The 22,367-nt window shown below is 43.9% G+C and overlaps 1 protein-coding gene across 1 annotated transcript in view; it reads left to right on the plus strand.

Annotated features, from left to right (window-relative positions):
* Positions 1–22,367, plus strand: part of LOC311142021 (protein turtle homolog B-like) — a gene marked incomplete at both ends in the record, with an annotated part of 209,409 nt that overhangs the window by 138,450 nt on the left and 48,592 nt on the right. Inside the window, 6 exons of the mRNA XM_084177567.1 lie at positions 5,522–5,667; positions 10,425–10,567; positions 11,682–11,822; positions 12,067–12,186; positions 13,085–13,235; positions 17,866–17,989. Of these exons, the coding sequence (XP_084033693.1) occupies positions 5,522–5,667; positions 10,425–10,567; positions 11,682–11,822; positions 12,067–12,186; positions 13,085–13,235; positions 17,866–17,989 (825 nt within the window). The remainder of the gene's footprint in view (positions 1–5,521; positions 5,668–10,424; positions 10,568–11,681; positions 11,823–12,066; positions 12,187–13,084; positions 13,236–17,865; positions 17,990–22,367) is intronic.

Consider the following 22,367-nt stretch of genomic DNA (forward strand, 5'->3'; position numbering starts at 1 on the left):
AGATGGGGAGGGAGGAGAGACAAGGGAAGAGCCCTTGTTTGGCTATAAGGAGACAGTTTCTCTGTTATTGTAGCCCAGGGAAGTTGAGACAATGGTATTAATACACAATGATATTAGAAAATGTATTTAACAAGCTATGCCACCTGGACATTGCACCTATTAAACATTTGTGTGTAAAGCCACATTTCAGTTTATTGGTCGCGTAGACAGATTTGATGATTTTATCACAGGTGCAGCGAAATGCTTGTGTTTCTAGCTCCAACAGTGCAGTGATAATACAGAGAAAACAATACAAAACAATACGCACATAATCCAAAAGTAAAAAGAAAGAAATGAAGAAATATCAGAACAAGCAATGTCAGAGTCCAGAATATAGATATAATTTATATACAGTACCAGTCAAAGGTTTGGACACACCTACTCATTCAATGGTTTGTCTTTATTTTTACTATTTTCTACATTGTAGAATAATAATGAAGACATCAAAACTATGAAATAACACATATGGAATCATGTAGTAACTAACAAAGTGTTAAACAAATCAAAATATATTTTATATTTGAGATTCTTCAAATAGCCACCCTTTGCCTTGATGACAGCTTTGCACACTCTTGGCATTCTCTCAACCAGCTTCATGAGGAATGCTTTTCCAACAGTTTTGAAGGAGTTCCCACATATGCTGACTACTTGTTGGCTGCTTTTCCTTCACTCTGCGGTCCAACTCATCCCAAACCATCTCAATTGGGTTGAAGTCGGGTGATTGTGGAGGCCAGGTCATCTGATGCAGCACTCCATCACTCTCCTTCTTGGACAAATAGACCTTACACAGCCTGGAGGTGTGTTTTGGGTCATTGTCCTGTTGAAAAACAAATGATAGTCCCACTAAGCGCAAACCAGATGGGATGGCATATCGCTGCAGAATTCTGTGGTAGCCATGCTGGTTAAGTGTGCCTTGAATTCTAAATAAATCACAGACAGTGTCACCAGCAAAGCACCCCCACACCATCACACCTCCTCTTCAATGCTTCACAGTGGGAACCACACATGCGGAGATCATCCGTTCCCCTACTCTGCCAAAAATCTTAAATTTGGACTCATCAGGACAGATATCCACCGGTCTAATGTCCATTGCTTGTGTTTCTTGGTCCAAGCAAGTCTCTTCTTCTTATTGGTGTCCTTTAGTAATGGTTACTTTGCAGCAATTCGACCATGAAGTCCTGATTCACGCAGTCTGTTACTTGAACTCTGTGAAGCATTTATTTGGGCTGCATTCTGAGGTGCAGTTAACTCTAATGAACTTATCCTCTGCAGCAGAGGTAACTCTGGGTCTTTCTTTCCTGTGGCGGTCCTCATGAGAGCCAGTTTCATCATAGCGCTTGATGGTTTTTGCGACTGCACTTGAAGAAACTTGAAAAGTTCTTGAAATGTTCCGTATTGACTGACCTTCATGTCTTAAGGTAATGATGGACTGTCGTTTCTCTTTGCTTATTTGAGCTGTTCTTGCCGTTTAATGGACTTGGTCTTTTACCAAATAGGACTATCTTCGGTATATCACCCCAACCTTGTCACAACACAACTGATTGGCTCAAACACATTAAGAAGGAAAGAAATTTCACAAATTAACTTTTAACAAGACACACCTGTTAATTGAAGTGCATTACAGGTGACTACCTCATGAAGATGGTTGAGAGAATGCCAAGAGTGTGCAAAGCTGTCATCAAGGCAAAGGGTGGCTACTTTGAAGAATCTCAAATATAACATATATTTAACATTTTTGTGGTTACTACATGATTCCATATGTGTTATTTCATAGGTTTAATGTCCTCACTATAATTCTACAATGTAGAAAATTGTAAAAATAAAGAAAAACCCTGGAATGAGTAGGTGTGTCCAAACTTTTGACTGGTACTGTATATATATATATATATATATATATATATATATATATATATATATATATATATATATATATATATATATACTGAACAAAAATATAAACGCAACATGTAGAGCATTGTTCCCATGTTTCATGAGCTGAAATAAAAGACCCCAGAAATCTTCCATACTCACAAAAAGCTCATTTCTCTGAAATGTTGTGTACAAATTTGTTTACATCCCTGTTAGTGAGCATTTCTCCTTTGCCAAGATAATCCATCGACCTGACAGGTTGTGTCATATCAAGAAGCTGATTAAACAGCATGATCATTACACAGCTGCACTTTGTGCTGGGAACAATAAAAGGCCACTGTAAAATGTGCAGTTTTGTCACACAACACAATGCCACAGATGTCTCAGGTTTTGAAGGAGCGTGCAATTGGCATGCTGACTGCAGGAATTTCCACCAGAGCTGTTGCCAGAGAATTGAATGTTCATTGCCAGAGAATTGAATGTTCATTTCTCTACGATAAGCCGCCTCCAACGTCATTTTAGAGAATTTGGCAGTACGTCCAGCTGGCCTCATAACCGCAGACCTTGTGTAACCACGCCAGCCCAGGACCTCCACATCCGGCTTCTTCACCTGCGGGATCGTCTGAGACAAGCCACCCGGACAGCTGATGAAACTGTGGGTTTGCACAACCGAAGGATTTCTTTACAAGCTGTCAGAAACCGTCTCAGGGAAGCTCATCTGCTTGCTCGACGTCCTCACCAGGGTCTTGACCTGACTACAGTTCGGCGTCGTAACCTTCGATGGCCACTGGCACGCAGGAGAAGTGTGCTCTTCACGGATGAATCCCGTTTTCAATTGTGCCGGGGCAAATGGCAGACAGCCATTGGTCAGCCTTGGTCAGGGAGGTGACCAAGAACCCGATGGTCCCTCTAACAGTGCTCCAGAGTTCCTCTGTGGAGATGGGAGAACATTCCAGAAGGACAACCATCTCTGCAGCACTCCACCAATCAGGCATTTATGGTAGAGTTGCCAGACGGAAGCCATTCCTCAGTAAAAGGTACATGACAGCCCACTTGGATTTTGCCAAAAGGCACCTAAAGAACTCTCAGACCATGAGAAACAAGATTCTCTGGTCTGATGAAACCAAGATTGAACTCTTTGGCCTGAATGCCAAGCGTTATGTCTGGAGGAAACCTGGCACAATCCCTACGGTGAAGCATGGTGGTGGCAGCATCATGCTGTGGGGATGTTTTTCAGTGGCAGAGACTGGGAGACTAGTCAGGATCGAGGGAAAGATGAACGGAGCAAGGTACAAAGAGATCCTTGATGAAAACCTGCTCCAGACCTCAGACTCAGCTTCACCTTCCAACAGGACAACGACCCTAAGCACACAGCCAAGACAACGCAGGAATGGCTTTGGGACAAATCTCTGAATGTCCTTGAGTGGCCCAGCCAGAGCCCGGACTTGAACCCGATCAAACATATCTGGAGAGACCTGAAAATAGCTGTGCAGCGACGCTCCCCATCCAAGCTGACAGAGCTTGAAGGGATCTGCAGAGAAGAATGGGAGAAACTCCCCAAATACAGGTGTGCCAAGCTTGTAGCGTCATACCCAAGTAGACTCGGGGCTGTAATTGCTGCCAAAGCTGCTTCAACAAAGTACTGAGTAAAGGGTCTGAATACTTATGTAAATTTTATATTTCTGTTTTTTTGTTTTAATAAATTAGCAAAAATGTATAAAAACCTGTTTTTGCTTTGTCATTACGGGGTATTCTGTGTAGATTGATGAAAAAAACAACAATTTAATCCATTTTAGAATAAGGCTGTAAAATGTGAAAAAAGTGATGGGTTCTGAATACTTTCCGAATGCACTGTATATAATGGTGTGTATAGACAGTATGGAATTGAAAAGGTGTAGTAGTTGTATAGGATGAGCCATGACTAGAATACAGTATAGACATACAGTGCATTCGGAAAGTTTCAGACCCCTTGACTTTTTCCACATTTTGTTATGTTACAAAAAAGAAGTCAAGGGGTCTGAATACTTTCCGAATGCACTGTATAAAGCGGGTAAAACCGTATGTAAACATTATTAAAGTGACCAGTGTTCAATGACTCTATGTACATAGGGGAAAGCAGTCTCTGCAGGGTAGAGTGCTGGGTGGTAGCCGGCTAGTAACAGGGATTATGGTTCAGAGCAGGGTATTGGGCGAATGCCAGCTAGTGGTGATTGTTTAACAGTCTGATGGCCTGGAGATAGAAGCTGTTTATAAGTCTCTTGGTCCCAGCTTTGATGCACCCACCTGTACTATCTCCTCCTTCTAGATGGTAGCTGGGTGAACAGGCCCTGGCTCGGGTGGCTGAGGTCCTTGATGATCTTCTTGGCCTTCCTGTGACACCGGGTGCTGTAGATGTCCTGGAGGGCAGGCAGTGTGCCCCTGCAGTTGCGGACGGTTTCAATTGCCATACAAGGCTGTGATACAGCTCGTCAGGATGCTCTCAGTGGTGCGTCTGTAGAAGTTTGTGCGGGTCTTAGGGGCCAAGCCAAATTTCTTCAGCCTCCTGAGGTTGAAGAGGTGCTGCTGCGCATTCTTCACCACATTTTCTGTGTGAAGGGACCATTTCAGGTCGTCAGTGATGTGCACGCAGAGGAACTTGAAGCTTTTGACCCTCTCTACTGCGGCCCGTCACTGTGGATTGGGGCATGCTTTCTCTGCTGTCTCCTTTAGTCCACGATCAGCGCCTTTGTTTTGTTGATGTTGAGGAAGAGGTTATTTTCCTGGCACCACTCCACCAGGACTCTCACCTCCTCCCTGTAGGTTGTCTCATAATTTTTTGTAATCAGGCCTACCACTGTTGTGTCGTCAGCAATTGATTTGGAGACGTGGGTGGCCACGCAGTCATGTGTGAATAGTGAGTACAGAAGGGGGCTGAGCACTCACCACCTGGGGTTGGCCCGTCAGGAAGTCCAGGACCCAGTTTCACAGAGCGGGGTTCAGACCCAGGGCCCCAAGCTTAGTAATGAGCTTGGAGGGCACTATGGTGTTGAAGGCTGAGCTGTAGTCGATGAACAGCATTCTTACATAGATATTTATCTTGTCCAGGTGGGATAGGGCAGTGTGCAGTGCAATGGCAATTACGTCATCCGTGGATCTGTTGGGGTGGTATGCAAATTGTAGTGGATCTAGGTTGTTGGGTAAGGTGGACGTGATATGGTCGTTAACTAGCATCTCAGAGCACTTCATGATGACAGAAATGAGTGCTACGGGGCAATAGTCATTTAGTTCAGTTACCTTCGCTTTCTTGGGTACAGGAACAATGGTGGACATCTTGAAGCAATTGGGGACAACAGACTGGGATATGGAGAGATTGAGGATGCTCTGAGGACGCAGCTTATTTCAGCACCAATATTCAGCATTATTTTTCAATGTGTCAATGGGACAAATCCTAATTTCCACTTAAGTTGAATTTTAACTTAGTCTCCCATTGACATTAATGCACGATTAAGTAAAAATGTGTCTTGTGGAAGTTAAGACTTGCCCCATTGAGTCCATGATGTGGTTATAGACACTACTTTGATGCTCTTCCCTCCCTCTCTTCCTCCCTCCCTCTCTCTCCGTCACTCCTCTGCAGTGGCCTGAGGGACAGGGTCAGTATTCTGGTGGACGGCTCGCTCATCATTGGTAGTGTGAAGCCAGAGGATGCTGGGAGATTCACCTGCAGCCCCAGCAACAGCCTGGGCCGGCCCCCATCCGCCTCGGCCCAGCTCACAGTGCAATGTGAGTGTCTCACCCTATCCTCTACAGTCAACCCATACCCCCTACCCCTTATTATTAGAATTATTTTGGGGTGCTTATATTTGTCCTGTTACACACAAGTGTAATGGAAATGTTTTTCTTGCATATCCCAACTCCCCCTGAGACACCCGCAGGGAGTGGGGTCACGGCCAGGGTCACCATTGTACAGCTGCCCTGGAGCAATTAGGGTTAAGTGCTTTGCTCAAGGGCACAGTGACAGATTTTTCACCTTGTCGGCTACGGTATTCGAACCAGCGAACTTTCGGTTATGGCACAACGCTCTAACCTCGAGGCTACCTGCCACCCTGCACTTGTCAAGATATGGGTCGTGTTCATCAGAGCACACAGAGCTAGCGGGTGTACACTACAACAAGATCCATCCTACTCTAAGAAACATAACTAATTCTACTCATCAGCCGCACTTAGGACATTGATTGACTAATCCTAGATCTGTGCCTATAAGAGCAACTTGAACCTGCAGCTGTGCTATAGAGCATTCCCACTGCAACTGTGTACACTCAGTCCTGCTGATGCTGTTCTCTACTTAATGAGTTTTATACTACCTAACCACCCTAATGAGCCACAAGCCAAAGACCAGTTTCCATAATACTGTATGTACATTTAATGGACGATAAAGCTTTTTGAATACAGGAAATATGGCATGATATCTGGCCATGGTATGCACCAGGGATCATCAACTAGATTCAGCCGCAGGCTTATTTTTTCTTGAGCGGATGGTCAGTGGGCCGGAACATAATTACAAATAATTTCTAGACTGCAAATTGACCACAAGAAGCCCAAACAGATATAATATTTGACTAAAACATAATAATTTCAAACCTTGCTTTCATTTGTATACGATCACATATATATCTCTATTATGCGTGGGAATACTTTGGAACAGATTTCCAAAATAAAAATCACTTGGAGCTGATTTGCTGTTGTTTTTACAGTCTTTTATGTCAAACAATGTATTTATTTTTATTAAATCATGCCGCCAGTTGGGGAACCCTGGTGTAGACTAAGTTAGATCAATCAATCAATCAATTTTATTTTATATAGCCCTTCTTACATCAGCTAATATCTCGAAGTGCTGTACAGAAACCCAGCCTAAAACCCCAAACAGCTAGTAATGCAGGTGTAGAAGCACGGTGGCTAGGAAAAACTCCCTAGAAAGATAGAACCCCTCTCTCTCTATCCACTGCATAATTGGAGGTTACACTGTTCTGTGGTCTCCGAGCCAATTCCAGACCCCCCCACCCCATATGCCAGGTGGGCATATTAGCCCCAACCGTGATCCCATCCAACCACTACACACACTGTGTCTCTAAACCTCAACACACACACACACCATTCCCAGGAGCCCTGCGGGTTAGAATTGAAACAGTGACCTTGAAGTGACTCTTCTTCAGTCATTTGAGTCACTTTCACTTTCACCAATGGTCTCCTCGTATTAAATGCTCGCTTTCTTTCTTTTTCAGTCACACAGGCTTTGTGTTTGATCAGAATTAATCAATATTACACGCAACCCGCCTTTCACTCGTGAGTCGTGACATTCAAAAACTCAGCCCTGTCATTCCCCCGAGGTAAATCAGATGTATTGTAATCTAAATGAATGGAGGCGAGGATGAGTGTTGAGCACCGGTAATACCCATCCATCACAGAGATGTGGCCCCGCGTCGGCGGGTAGTGACTCGTCTGGGTAGCCAAGGCAACAGACATTTTGCATTCACCCGCTCTATCTCCTTCTCCTCGGCTCTAAATTAGATTTTTTTCCCTCAGGGCCCAAGCAGGGGAAAGCAGCACCAGTCATGAGGGAGGGAGGGAGCATTACATCATCGCTTTCAGAGACTAGATACTTTTTTGACACAGGCTGCAGAGATAGAGGGAGCTTTTTTCTCTCAAGTAGTGACCACTACTTTTCCCAAAGCAAGTCACTGCTAGAGCCAGGATGCAGAGAGAGAGAGATTGATAGCTATCTAGCGCTGTTCTATTTTTAGACTTTGGATGATATTCTTGTCTGCTCGCCTGCCACTGAGGTCTTTGTTGAGAGTTGGGGCTGAGTAGTAGTGGTATAGTGTGATAACTACTGTATCTCCAGGGTTTTTAGGGTGGTAGGATGTAGATAGACACTGCAGTATACTGCACAGGCAATGCCTGAACTACCAGGGGATGCTTTCTATCTCCATCTCTCAATCTCTCTCTTTCTCTCTCTCTGTCAATTGTTTTTATTCAACATTTATTTAACTAGGCTAGTCAATTAAGAACACATTCTTATTTACAATGACAGCCTACCAAGAGGCAAAAGGCCTCCTGCGGTGACGGGGGCTTGGAATATAATATAGATATATATAGATAGATAGATATATTCTCTCCATCTCTCTTTCTGTTTATTCTTCTCCTCTCATCATCTCCTACCTCTCTGAATCCACATTGTCTACCTAATCTTTCTCTCTCTCTCTTTCCATCGCTCCTTTTCTCTCTCTTCTCCCTCCCTGTCTTCCTTTCTTTTCTTCCCCCTCTCTTAGCTGTATCCCCCCATCTCTGTGCCCTCTCTTTGGGGGGATGGTTGGGCTGCATGCTGCCATGCTTCTATACCTGCCCCAGGAGAGCAGTGCCATGGAGGCAGCCACACACACTCACACACACATATACAAACACACACACTCTAATGCTCACACACTCAGACACGTCACAACACACACCACATACACACACAAACACACACACAGACCAAATTTGGCCACCGTGACCGGCTGTTTCGGTGCTGCGTGCGTGTGTGACAGGACCTGCAAAAGAGAGAAGGAGGAGGGGGAGAGGTGACATCATCCTCTGTGGAAACTCTCTCCTCTGCAGTGACGTCAGCTCCAGACGCTCGGCGGGCCAGGCAGGGAAGCATGCAGACAGGTAGCGTGGGCGATAGCGGCCACACTAGACCACTGATGGCACTGCAGCACTACGACAAGATTACAGGCTGTGAGAGAGAGAGAGAGAGAGAGAGAGAGAGAGAGAGAGAGAGAGAGAGAGAGAGAGAGAGAGAGAGAGAGAGAGAGAGAGAGAGAGAGAGAGAGAGAGAGAGAGAGAGAGAGAGAGAGAGAGAGAGAGAGAGAGAGAGAGAGAGAGAGAGAGAGAGAGAGAGAGAGAGAGAGAGAGGAAAGTAATTACATGTGTGGATATGTGCATGTTAGAGAAAGTGAGAGTGTGTGTATGCGAGCTGTATCGAGACTGGCACTACCCCCCTCATCTTTCCTATAAATAGACTGTGGCACCTGGCCAAGCATTATGTTTTTTTTCGAAACCACTCCTTTCCGAGCTGCACCGGCCGTCGGATGGATATCCATTAGCTCTTTGTGGAGCGTGGCTTTGTGGCCATATTTACAGGGCTTTGAGCAGATGACAATGTCTGAATCTGCCATTAGACCATGGATATTATCCACATCAGAACCGACACAATCTGAGACCTGTCCGGTAAAAGGTTAGATAACACTGAGGGAAAGAATGCAGACGAGTTTGTTGGTTTGTGGGTTGTCACTAGTTACCACAGCCACAAAGTCATAAACCCCACCCATTTTGACAATGTATCTTCTTAAATTTGTATTTTAAACCTAACCCTAACCTTAACCACACTGCTAACCTTATGCCTAACCTTAAATAATGTTTACGATCAAGCAATTTTGACTTTGTTGCTGTGCTATCTAGTGTAAACCTAGTTTGTGCCGTTGTGGTGTAATATAAGGGGGTGTAGTGGCGAATCTGTCACCCCCGCCACATAGTGACACTAAACGAGATCACATTGGTACACTGTTACTCACAGAATACACTATATAGGGCTTTTCACACTACTGAGCTGAACTATGCCAAGCCAAACCAAGTTGGACTGAGCTGACTTGCTTACACAGCCACCAAAGTGTAAAAATATGAACTATTCATATAAAATATTCAAGTCAGCACAGTTTGCTTCGGGTTAGCACGATAGTGTGAAAAGGGTATATGGTTCTTTGAATTGGCCCACTTTGACGTAATTTCGCTAAGCAGCCCTACTGTTCTCCTGCTTCAGGGGTTGTTCAAAGTTAAAAGCTGGTGCATTGACTTTCAGTTCCAACTCCTCTTTCCTGTCGTCTCTCCTTGTTGCCAGATAAAGTTAAATTAGCCGTGACTCCAGACAGACTGCCTCAGCCATGGAAGCCTCTGTCTGAATACTGAAGAGGACATCCTTCTCTATAATAATTTTAATCCACACGTTGATACCATTCTACATATTTGGCTGTCTCAGATTCCCCTTCCTTGTGAAATGAATTGACATACTAAAAACGTATTTCCCTGTTCACTAGTCAGTGTTTACTCATCCACTCTAAACACACACACAAATGAACAGCTACTGCTCTCAGACCAGCTGCTACAAAAGCACACAGTTTAACATGTTACGACAACCCTGTGCTCATTAAACCTGTTATTTCCCCTGGCTCTTGCTGCAGTACTGGTCCCATAATCACTATCAATGTTACTCCACTATAAAGATAATGTTGTAGTATGATATTTATGTTGAGGCCTGGATGGTCTAGCTAGCGGTCAGTGCCGCTGCCTACACCATTGTATGTTTGCCTGTGTCAGCGTGGGTTCAAATCCAGCCCACTGCCTTTGTGACAAACTCTCTACCTTTCCCACCATCTCTCCTATGTCCAATAAAAACATTAATAAAAAATAATATAAATTAACTGTATTTTTCTTTCTCGCCCCAGACCCTGCTCGTGTCAAAGACATGCCACCTGCTATCTATGTGGCCATCGGCCTGCCAGGCTTCATCCGCTGCCCGGTGGACGCCAACCCGCCCGCCACGCTGGTCAAGTGGACCAAAGATGGCAACCCTCTCCGGATAGAGAAGGTGAGTCGAGGGTCGTATTCATTAGAGCACACCGGAGCAAAACGTTTTGCAATGGGTAAAAAAAAAAGTCCCTCCCTGTTTCATTCCCTTTGCTTGCGTTTGGTTCCTAATGAATGTGACCCAGAACGTTCAGAGAGAAATGTATCGTGTAGAACCGGTATGATTATCTGTTAGGTAGGAATAGGGGATGGTGTCAGCTCCATTCGTTCTATTTCTATCTGCAATATACAGAACGTTTGACATCACTGAATACATAATCGCTCGTGGACAGATGCATAGGATGGTATGTTATCGTAGCGTCTGAAACAGACTGTGGGATGCGACGACTATTGAGGAACGTTGTTCCAGTGCGCAGATTTTTCGTCACTGACCATTTGGACAAATTACGATTTTGCTGGTGTTCTCATCTTTCGAATTTCGGAAGAGGAAGGGACATTTGGCCCATATCTATTTAGAGGGGTGGAGACTTTGCTAGTCTCATTAGTATATTTTCTTATACATCTCCCTCCAGAACTTCATTAAGCAATGCAATGCAATTACGGAAGATTTTAGTTCTGGGTTTCTGAGATAACTGAATACAGCCCAGTGGAGTAGGGTGAAAACACTGATCTAAAGTAAGTTTTGTGTTTTCCCCTAATGGTTAAGTTTAGGGCTAAGGGATAAGCTGATCTGTGCCTAGAAGGGCAACATCTACCTGGCTTGGGGATGGCAGACTGGGAAATCCCCTCAAGCTTTGAACTGCAACAAAGGTGATGAACTGAGCTAACTGCAGGGCTACTTTAGTGGGTAATTTCTACACTTCACATGTGCATTCCTAGTTTCAGGCTTCTAGGGGTGGATCATTTGTTGTATATATCCTAGACAAAATATAGCTGTTCCTTTGCTGTTTCCTTCCACTACTTCTTGACTTTGACTTCAGTCCCCTTTGATTCACAACTTTTAACTATTGAGAACAATGGGGGGACCGAACATACCTCTCACTTCCTATTCCATCGGGCAGCCACAGTCTCCTCAGCTCTTCTATGCAGGATGACGGGATAGTGCTGTGCCACTGGTGAGCTCAGCCATACAAACATTGTGATGTCATAGCGTTAGCCCCTCTTTGTTCCCTCAGTACCCTGGTTGGAGCCAAATGGAGGACGGGAGCATCCGCGTGACTGAGGTGACGGATGACTCTCTGGGCACCTACACCTGCATGCCTTACAATGCCCTGGGCTCCGAGGGTTGGTCCGATCCCACTCCCCTGGTGCTAAAGGTATGCAGGCTGATGCTAACGCTAATTAACGTAGCATACTAGTTAGCATAGCAATCATTATGCATTTTCTATGGGAAGACTAGCATGCTGCGAGTTAGCCTACGTTTATGCTAACTGTGCTAGTTAGTGTTGCAATTCCCATGCATTTTCTATAGGAAGACTAGCATGCTGCACGTTAGCCTAGTGACTACACCCAGGCTCAGGCCTAATCGCACTCTTATTGGGGAACACTTTCTCTGGGCAGGATCCCCCCAAGTTCTCGATTGTTCCCGGAGGGGAGTACAGGCAGGAGGCTGGGAGAGAGCTGGTCATCCCCTGTGCGGCTGACGGAGAATTTCCCTATCCCAACATCACATGGAGGAAGGTAAATGACCCCCACCACCACCCAAAGCACTCATGTTGTGGCCTGGTCTAACAGTCTATTACTTTATAATAGGACAGAGCTACAGCTCCTCTTCTCTATCATTTCACTCTAAAGTTATTGGGATCTGGTACCACATTGCTGTACACTCACACAATCTATTTGGCATTGATATTTAATGGTAACAAAGCTACTCGCTGTCAATAATTCCCCAAATGATGTGATGTTAGGTGACCATTATTGAGTAATGATAACAGGTGGTTATTACTACCACGTAATTTCTAATGGTGTTTATTTCCTAACGATTGTTGATATTGGAGTCATCTTCTTTTCCATCTTTGCCACAAAGAATGAGATGAGATTGCAATCAAACTGGCTCCTAGAAATCCCAATGTTTTAATTGCATTTTAATGGTGGCATTATCAGTTGAAACAAACTCATTAGCATTAACCTTAAATTGTCTCTTGATTACGGAGCTTCTTAATCTCTCCAGTTGAAAACAATGTGATTTGCAGTTGTTTGTCTCCCCTTACCGTCGTCGTGATGCTGTCTGTCTGTCTGTCTGTCTGTCTGTCTGTCTGTCTGTCTGTCTCTCTCTCTCTCTCTCTCTCTCTCTCTCTCTCTCTCTCTCTCTCTCTGTCTGTCTGTCTGTCTGTCTGTTTGTCTGTCTGTCTACTAATCTACTGTCTGTCTGTGTGTGTCACTGTCTGTCTAGCTGTTTTCCTTTTTGTCTGTCTTCCTTTTTTTCTATCAGTCTTTCGTTCTCTGTCAGTCTGTCTGTCTATGTGTCTGTCTACTAATCTACTGTCTGTCTGGAAGCTATGTGGGTGGACGATAAAGTCCTTCCTTGCCAGGACCAGTACAGTATGTGACTCAACCTTCTTCTCCTCTCTCTTTTTAGGTAGGGAAGCCCAGCAAAAGCAAGCACAATGTCCTCCCCTCCGGCAGCTTACAGTTCAAGTCCCTGAGCAAGGAGGACCACGGGGAGTGGGAGTGTGTGGCCACCAACGTCGCCACAAGCATCACTGCCAGCACGCACCTCCTAGTTATTGGTACGAGCCACTCTGCCGTACACATGCACAGGAACAGTCACAGGCACACACATACAAACACATCATACCTGGGTTCAAATACATGTGTATTTGATTATTTGTTATTAAAATACGTATTTTCAAATACTTTCCTATAAATAGCCTACTATTTGAAAGTATTTTCAAATACTTATTTCAAAATACATTATTTCAAATACCAAACAGACCTGGTTCAAATGCATGGGAGTATTTAAATATTTGTATATATACTGTGTATTTGAGTATTTTCAAATACATGCCAATATTTTTCAAGTGTATTTACAAATACATTCTAATATTCAACTGCTTGTTTTTTCAAATAAAAAATATAAAAATACTTCAGATCCAAATGTCTTTGAAGCAGGTAGTATTTTAACCCAGGTCTGAGACACACACACAGAGTTCGGTTTGACATCTGTAAGTTACAAACCTTATCACCATTTACGTGGGCCCTGTTTGAAAATGTCAAGAAGTCCTCAAAGTTATCCCTGCTTTGACACGGTTGGACAGGTGAAAGCAAGGGGAAGTGAAGAACCTTAAAGGCCCAGTGCAGTCATAATTCAGTTATTGTACAACAGTGTGGTCCTCTGTAGCTCAATTGGTAGAGCATGGCGCTTGTAACGCCAGGGTAGTGGGTTCGATCCCCGGGACCACCCATACGTAAAAATGTATGCACACATGACTGTAAGTCGCTTTGGATAAAAGCATCTGCTAAATGGCATATTATTTGATGAAACTAAAACTATAAAAGTGTGAAAATATGTCATCAGTGTTATTTCCTGATAGTTGCTGGTTGAAAATACAATTTACACAGGACCTTCTAATCAGCAGGTTTTACATGAGTGGAGTTTTGGTTTGCCTGGTGACATCACCAGGTGGTATAAGTTATTATACAACGGGTGAGTCTAATCCTGAATGATAATTGGTTAAAACCGCATTCCAGACGGTGTCTATTCCACAAGTTACCACCGGCTAAATCTATTACGTTAAAATGCCTATCTACTCTGTTCCATCTGACTGCGTAATCCACTGTCTCATCAGCCCAGCCAACCAATTTATAAACTTGATCTCCACTATAAAAAACATCTAATTCATTATCTCACATTTCTTTTAGAATAACATTTAGTTTTCAACAGCGGAGATTTGTATAAACCTTGCTGTCTGTCTCCGACATTTGCAACATTGTTTCAATATTCAAATTCGATCTCCAGCTGTCCCATAGTAATGAACGTGTCGGGAGTCGGGACGAGATGGACAGGCAGTGTTTCTCAGCCAGTCGAAATCATGAATCAGGTGGCATAATTTTTATGGATATATACAAAGAAATATCAATTGAAAAAAGGTAAAATGAAACAAAGTGCAGGTAGCCAGCAGTCTTTCCAGCTTCCGTTTGAAGTGATTGTGTTAGCTGTGTTGTTGGCTAGCTCCTCTGAACAACAGTGTCCTGACAAGTGAGCACATTTTCTATGCCAGGTGAAATCGCATCTCATTAGCTCATTGTTATGGATGTATCCAAATAAATGTCACTAGAAAACAGCTTAAACAAATGCAAATGTGGCTACTTTGCTGTTATTCTGGCTGCACTTTTTGACTTGACTGTAAGTTAGCCATAGTTGGCTAGCTAGCAAGCAAGGGATAAGAACGTTGCCAGCCAGTATGGCAATGGAACATTTAGAACGAACGACTGTCCATAGATACAGAACAAAAAGACTGAAAGACTGGGTCGCGTCTCTGGCAACCGAACCAATAGAACGAACGACCAGCCGGCTTGGGTAGCATCCTAGATTTGTGTCAGGACTATATCTTGTGGAAGGATGAAATAGTATGAATAAATTAATCAAAATAAAGTTTTTAATGAAAATATGTCAATTATTATTTGAATATGTTGGTAACCTGTTGTATAAAAGTGATAATTCCCTCGAAGCCGGTGTTTGGAGGATATATTGGCACGGTTTGCCAACCCTCGACTTTGTCTCGGGCCTAACAACACCCGTGCCAATATATCCTCCAAACACTGGCTTCTCGGGCATTATCACTTAAATAGACGAATAACAAAGACAGTTCCAAACCTCTATAATGCCCAATAACAGCTAGTTTTCAGGTTACATATCCTTCCCATTAGGCTCCTCCAATTAGGCCCCTCACTAAGACTACTCCCAGACAGTCCTAGAAAAACTATTGCTTGAGAAAAAAAAGTATGCTTATTTTAGAAATTTTTTATGGAAAACAATTACAGTAAGGTACTTAATTGTTACCCAGAAATGATTTGATATAGAGTTAAAAACGGCTGCCTTGCGTCATTTAACACCAAGGCGAGTCAATCCAGTTAAATTTGAATCTGCAATATAAGTAGTCTAGTAGAAGTAGTCCAATACTAGGACATCACATCCAAAGGTAACCAATCCGAAATGCTAATTTTCCTTATCTGTTGCAAAACGTTTTAAAATGGTTTCCGTTGCATGCCATAATGAATACGACCCTTGTGTGCTCTGAAAGGGTAGTAAAGAGAGGCAGGGCTTTGCAGAACGGCAGCGACGGCGGCATCCAAGCGTCAACTGCTGACAATTTTCCAAAGCTTGATGCGTCAGCCAAAGCACCTGAGGGACATTTTGCAAGGTCAACGACGTGGCATGCCAGCATCCGCAAATCACAAATGAGCAAACTGGGCTCGCAGCATTAAGGAAGTAGACACAGAGACTGTTTCCACTGCTGAAAGCTCTAGTTTGTCTGATAAATAAAGACAACCGATAGATAAACTCTCACTTATTGTGTCTAGGCCATTCAATAACAATGATGCCTTTTTGGAACAGTCTTAGTGTCCCTAGCTGCAGCTGGCTATGGAGAAAGACCACTCAGTCTTCAGTTAGCTGGCCACTTGCATTCTTGCATTCAATGGTCAAGCAACTGTAAATGGCACAATTCACAGGTGTTCAATTGGCCAATGGAATTCTCTCCAATGTTTTCATGTATTTGGTGGGTGATCAGATTATGGCCAAATCATTACTCTCTTTCAGCACATTTTCGAGTATAATTGGTAGGGAATATTTTTTACTTTTGTTCGAATATGGCCAGAGATTTCTCAAATCGTCTACTACAGACACAACATAGCAAGAACCCTATAAGACATTCTGACGTTCTACAGTTACAAGGTCAACCAATTAAGATACATTCTCCTCCATTTTCTTGGACAGCAGCAAGGCTTCCTGGCACAGGAGGTTGGTGGTACCTTAATTGGGAAGGACGGGCTCGTGGTAATGTCTGGAGAGGAATAAATGGAATGGTATCAAATATATCAAACACATGGTTTCCGTGTGTTTGATGCCATTCGATTTGTGCCGTTCCAGCCATTATTATGAGCCATCCTCCCCTCAGCAGCCTCCACTGCTTCCTGGATAATTTGTCTGCCTTCCAACCCCTACATCCTTTTGTCTGCTGAAACGTTTTGGTACTAACATCTGGCGTCATTACGAAGTGACACGACTATACGAGATCACACCTGTTATGACAGATGCTGATGTGTGATTGGAGGATGAAAGGGAAGAGGGTTTTAATTATTTGTCAAGTCTGACCTCACTGGTGACCATTTAAAGATGTTATTAAAGTATGTGTGGGCTTGGAATGGGGCTAACCCGAGCCAACGTGTCATGTAGGAATAATCTAGTGAGCCATAACCAATCCAGCTAGCTAGCTCGTCAGTCACAAGAGACTATCATAGGAATGACTGTAGTTACAGTACATGACTACAGTATGATATTGTCTCACTATCAAATTATATAATCTCCTGAGTTCTGCCCAGAGTCACCTGTATGCAGGTGTAGAGAAGTTGGCTGCACGCACACACACGCACACATACAAACACACACACACACACACACACACACGCACTTACACCCTCAGTATGGCTCTGATCAGGTCTGGTCCAGCTGGCTCACAGGCCTAAGCCTGTTCTTTAGGCAGCATGCCAGAAGTTGTTGTGACACTTAATTTCAATGAACCGGTTACACCTTGACCAGGCCACACCAAATCCACATATAGGAGACCACTCTAATGAAACTCAGAGGCCTACCATCTGACTGTAGTCTTTACACAACCACTCAGAGGCCTACCACTTGACTGTAGTCTTTACACAACCACTCAGAGGCCTACCACTTGACTGTAGTCTTTACACAACCACTCAGAGGCCTACCACCTGACTGTAGTCTTTACACAACCACTCAGAGGCCTACCACCTGACTGTAGTCTTTACACAACCACTCAGAGGCCTACCACCTGACTGTAGTCTTTACACAACCACTCAGAGGCCTACCACCTGACTGTAGTCTTTACACAACCACACAAAGCCTACACATATCAGAAAGAGCTGACTTCCTTCCAGGCCAACTCAGGTGTGTGTGTGTGTGTGTGTCTGTGTTTTTGTGTATGTGTGTGTGTGTGTGTGTGTTTGATTTGTGTGTGTGTGTGTGTGTGTGTGTGTGATTTAAGTACATTTACATTTACATTTACGTCATTTAGCAGACACTCTTATCCAGTGGTTTATGCTTCATGTTTCACTCTCTTTCTCTCCCACCCTCCTCACTATCGCCACTCTCCACTTGACTCCTCCCCTCCCCAGGCACAAGCCCCCATGCCCCGGCCAACGTCCACGCGGCGGTCTCCACCACCTGGGCCAACGTGTCATGGGAGGCTGGCTATGATGGCGGCTTCGAGCAGACATTATCAGTCTGGTACGGCCATGTGTGAGTCATCCCAGCATGCTTTGCTTCCTGCTTCTTCTTTCTTCAAACTTTTTTCCCTCTGAGGCTACATCCCGATTCTCTACCCTTCTCCCTCCAGTCAATGCTTCCACACCAATACAGTGCTTTGAAGTAGATGACAGGGAGAGTACAAGTGAACACGTCTTGAAAAGGGTGGAGAATCGGGATGCAGCCCAACTGTTTTTTGGGAAACCAAGCTCCTCTCTGCCCCCTTCTGCTGCTCTTCTTCCTAGGGGAGACTGCTTCACCTTGGCTGGGGAAGAGGGGTGTTGGATGGGGTAGCGGGGTGGAAGTTGCCCCTTGACACTGTCAAGTTCAGTCGAGTTCAGTCTCGTGTTTTAAGATTAGGGTTTGGGTAGGGGTAGGCTGTTCCTAGACCTGTGCCTTAAAAAAAGGCAACTGTTACCCAGAGCGGTTGGGGAGGGGTGGGGTTAATACATGAGAGAGGGGACGGGCATAGCGTAACATGCCGTTGAAGTCATCCCAAATTCTTGGAGGAATCAGTAATCTGCATAAAATCCATTAGACGCTATGCCTATACAACTCCAATACGGTTGGATTGAGACAAGCACAAAAAATGCCTAATTCAAAGCATTTAAGACACCAAATGACCAATATTTTCAGTGGAATCTCATGGAAATGCCCTGTAGCTACACACCGATGTTCAGAACGAGGCAAAAATAGCCCGGTAAACCGTTTCAACAATAGTTTGACTTTATCGCCAATATTTTTCACCCATTGATTTCTCACATAGTATTCACCAAATAATCATGCTTATAACATCTACCAACACATGCTCAATTCCTAGCAGCACTACAAAATTACACATTATCCCCAAGCAGCTCACATAGTACTGCTGGGCCTGTATTCATAAAGCGTCTCAGAGTAGTAGTGCGGATCTAGGATCCGTTTTGCCTTTCAGATTATAATAAATAAGCTTACATGGACAGGGGGGACCTGATCCTAGATCAGCACTCTGAGATGCTTTGTGAATACTGAACCTGAAGCATCATCCACTGAGCTCCTTATAGACCACCACCACATCACTCACAGTCCAAACCAGACCAGACCTGCCGCAGGATATTCTGCCCTGTCATTAGCTCATCCTCCTACTCCCAAACAGACAAACAGCCAATGGGCTCGCCCCTTACTTAACGACCACAGATAAAAACTAACGAGAATAACTATCAGACTGTTACAAATTCTAGACGGGGGAGTTGTTATTAAAAGTGAATATAAAGTCCCATATTAAGAAACGAGGAGAATAATTATCGAGAAGCATACGGCGCAATTAGCGTGCTCTTTAAGTACTCTGGTCCTCTAAAAAAGTAATGATATATTCATGTGCTATAAAAGCTGTGTCGTGCCCACCCCCCATGCCCCCCTTCTGCCCTTATGCCACACCAACGGACGCGTCATTAGACATCTCATGTTTGCGTCGGAGGCTCCGTCGCACCCTCCCTCGCCGACTTCTGAGGACACTTACCATGTCAAGTAGTTTTTATTAATAGAATGCTGTACAACATAAGTGGTTAGTTACTTAAGTTCATTAATATGCCTGTGCTTCACATTAGACAAGGTTTTTACACTATCACATATCCATTGTGCTAGTACTGAGATGCATCACATTTAGTGGAACTATTTTGCAGTATTATCAATCAAATCATCATACTATTTGAATGTTTCTTTTCTGCCTGAAAGGGAAGTTGTGAGATGACTGATTCCTTTAGAAGTGCTGTCTTTTAGTTTCTATATTAGCAGCAGGCAAGGTGTGCCATCAGATATATTTACAACACACTGGAATTACTGCCACAAATCTTTATGGCATCATCTGGCCCCCATCGTCATCAACAACACAGCTGTCAGTTCATTCCACCGCAATACGAGATATTCGCGTGTTTGCCGATCACACACAAAACAATGCTGATCACTCAAAGGTTTCTATTTAGCCAAATAAGAGAAAACAGAGCTTCTCCTCCACTGACTCCACACTATCCAACCAACTGGCCCCCTTTACCCTCTCTCTCTCTCTCTCTCTCTCTCTCTCTCTCTCTCTCTCTCTCTCTCTCTCTCTCTCTCTCTCTCTCTCACACTCTTTCTCTCTCACTCTCTCTCGCCTAGTGCCTAGACCTCCACCTACCTGCTCTCCCTACAGTTGATGCAACGCTAGCAATTATCAACCTTCCACTTCCAATATTCCTGCCAAATATCACTATTCTATAGCCCCCGCTGCTCTTAACGCTATAGAATGCTCTATAAAAAGCATGCTGGGTCACAGTTTTTTGTATGTTTGTTTGTTTGATTATGTTTCAGGTGTGAAGGACTCACAGAAACAGCAGCTCATATTCATTTGAAACGTTGATCGGGAAACTGTTGGCCACAAATGTGCCACAAACCCAGTGTACACCAGCCTCATATAACATTGTGTATTCTAACTCTGTGTTAGGTGACGAGGCTGTTATAACAAGTCATAAGCTCCATTCATAACCCTATGTATTCTGTATGTAGACCTATAGGCCCAGACAACCTATTCTAACCCCATGTCAGGACATTAGGTGGTTATAGCAGGTGGTAAGCCCCATTTATAGCTCTGTGCTCTGGATGCAGTCAGTCATTGACTCTATCGATCCTGTCAGATCTCTTTAGTTGGCCCGCTTTAACACCTTAAATCAGGTCACTATGGCGTTATAAAAAGTCTCAAGCCCCATATAGCTATCTCCTCTGCCTCTCCAGAGTGTTAAAGCATGGTGGTGTGTGAGACTGCCAGGTCGCTGGGTGATGCGGAGCGGGTAGGCGTTGTCACGCTTACCATGGTAACTCAACAGGCGGCTGACATTGGACTGCATCCCAAATGGCACCCGATTCCCCATATAGTACACTACTTTTGAGCGTCAAACAGGGAGCTGGATTTGGAGGACAGTGTCAGTATGCAGTGATCACGGTCAAAAAGCTCCCTTCTGCCGGCCGGGAGATTAAGACCAACGCTTCTCATTCCAAGGTCCTCTAGCAAACATGCTTGGCAGGCCTCCACTGTGATGCGTTTACACACGTGTGCACGTGCACGCGCACACACACACACACACACACATAGTTGTACACACACAGTCGTAGAACACAGACACAGACGCACGCATTCGCGCGCACACACACACACACTCATAAGCTTTAATGTGTATTGCCACAAACTTCAACGTGTACACACTTTTATATGCTCACACAGGCACCTGTACACACATTTACACACACTTGCATGCATGAACTCACACGTGAACACGGCCTGGCACATGCGTGATTGACCTGTTATCGAACCTGAGGGTTTAGTTCCACTTAGATGACAGCGTTAACTTGCTGAGCTAAAGGTTAGCCTCAGTCAACAATAAAAACAAACATGGCATGCAAAATAATTATCACACATTAACGCGCGCACTCACACACACACACACACACACACACACACACACACACACACACACACACACACACACACACACACACACAGGTTCTACACACAAGTTCCATCTCCTTCTGAGTATTTCTGAGTATATCATTATCAGCACTCTAGCCGTTGTGCTTGGAAGACAGCTTTAGATAAAATAAAAAACCAAACTTTTTCCCCAGACACCACTCTCAAGTCCTTCTCAATTAAATGGTATTTCTTTAAGTTGACTTGTGAAAATTGATACAGGATGAAGCAGAATTGTCTAAAACTCAAATGTATGAAATATTCATAGTACCCTGAGTAGTACTGCCCCACATATTGAAATCCCCCCCAAAAAAGTAATAATAAATTAGCCTCAGCGGGAAGGACGTACAGTCTTTATTTGTCTCATGTGTCAATCAAAGATGGAACCGCCCCCAAACAGCCCCCCGCGACCACATTACAAACACACCGACAGGCTAGCCACCATATCCTATTACAATGACTGCCACCATATGATTTACTCACTGACAGCCAATACATTATGGACACACTGACAGGCAGTGAACCGTGATATACACACTGACAATGAAAATATTGTGTTATATCAAATATATATATATATATACAGTGGGGAAAAAAAGTATTTAGTCAGCCACCAATTGTGCAAGTTCTCCCACTTAAAAAGATGAGAGAGGCCTGTAATTTTCATCATAGGTACACGTCAACTATGACAGACAAAATGAGGAAAAAAAATCCAGAAAATCACATTGTAGGATTTTTTATGAATTTATTTGCAAATTATGGTGGAAAATAAGTATTTGGTCAATAACAAAAGTTTCTCAATACTTTGTTATATACCCTTTGTTGGCAATGACACAGGTCAAACGTTTTCTGTAAGTCTTCACAAGGTTTTCACACACTGTTGCTGGTATTTTGGCC

Source organism: Coregonus lavaretus (genome assembly GCF_964263955.1).
Source record: "Coregonus lavaretus genome assembly, chromosome: 15".
Taxonomy (NCBI): Eukaryota; Metazoa; Chordata; class Actinopteri; order Salmoniformes; family Salmonidae; genus Coregonus; species Coregonus lavaretus.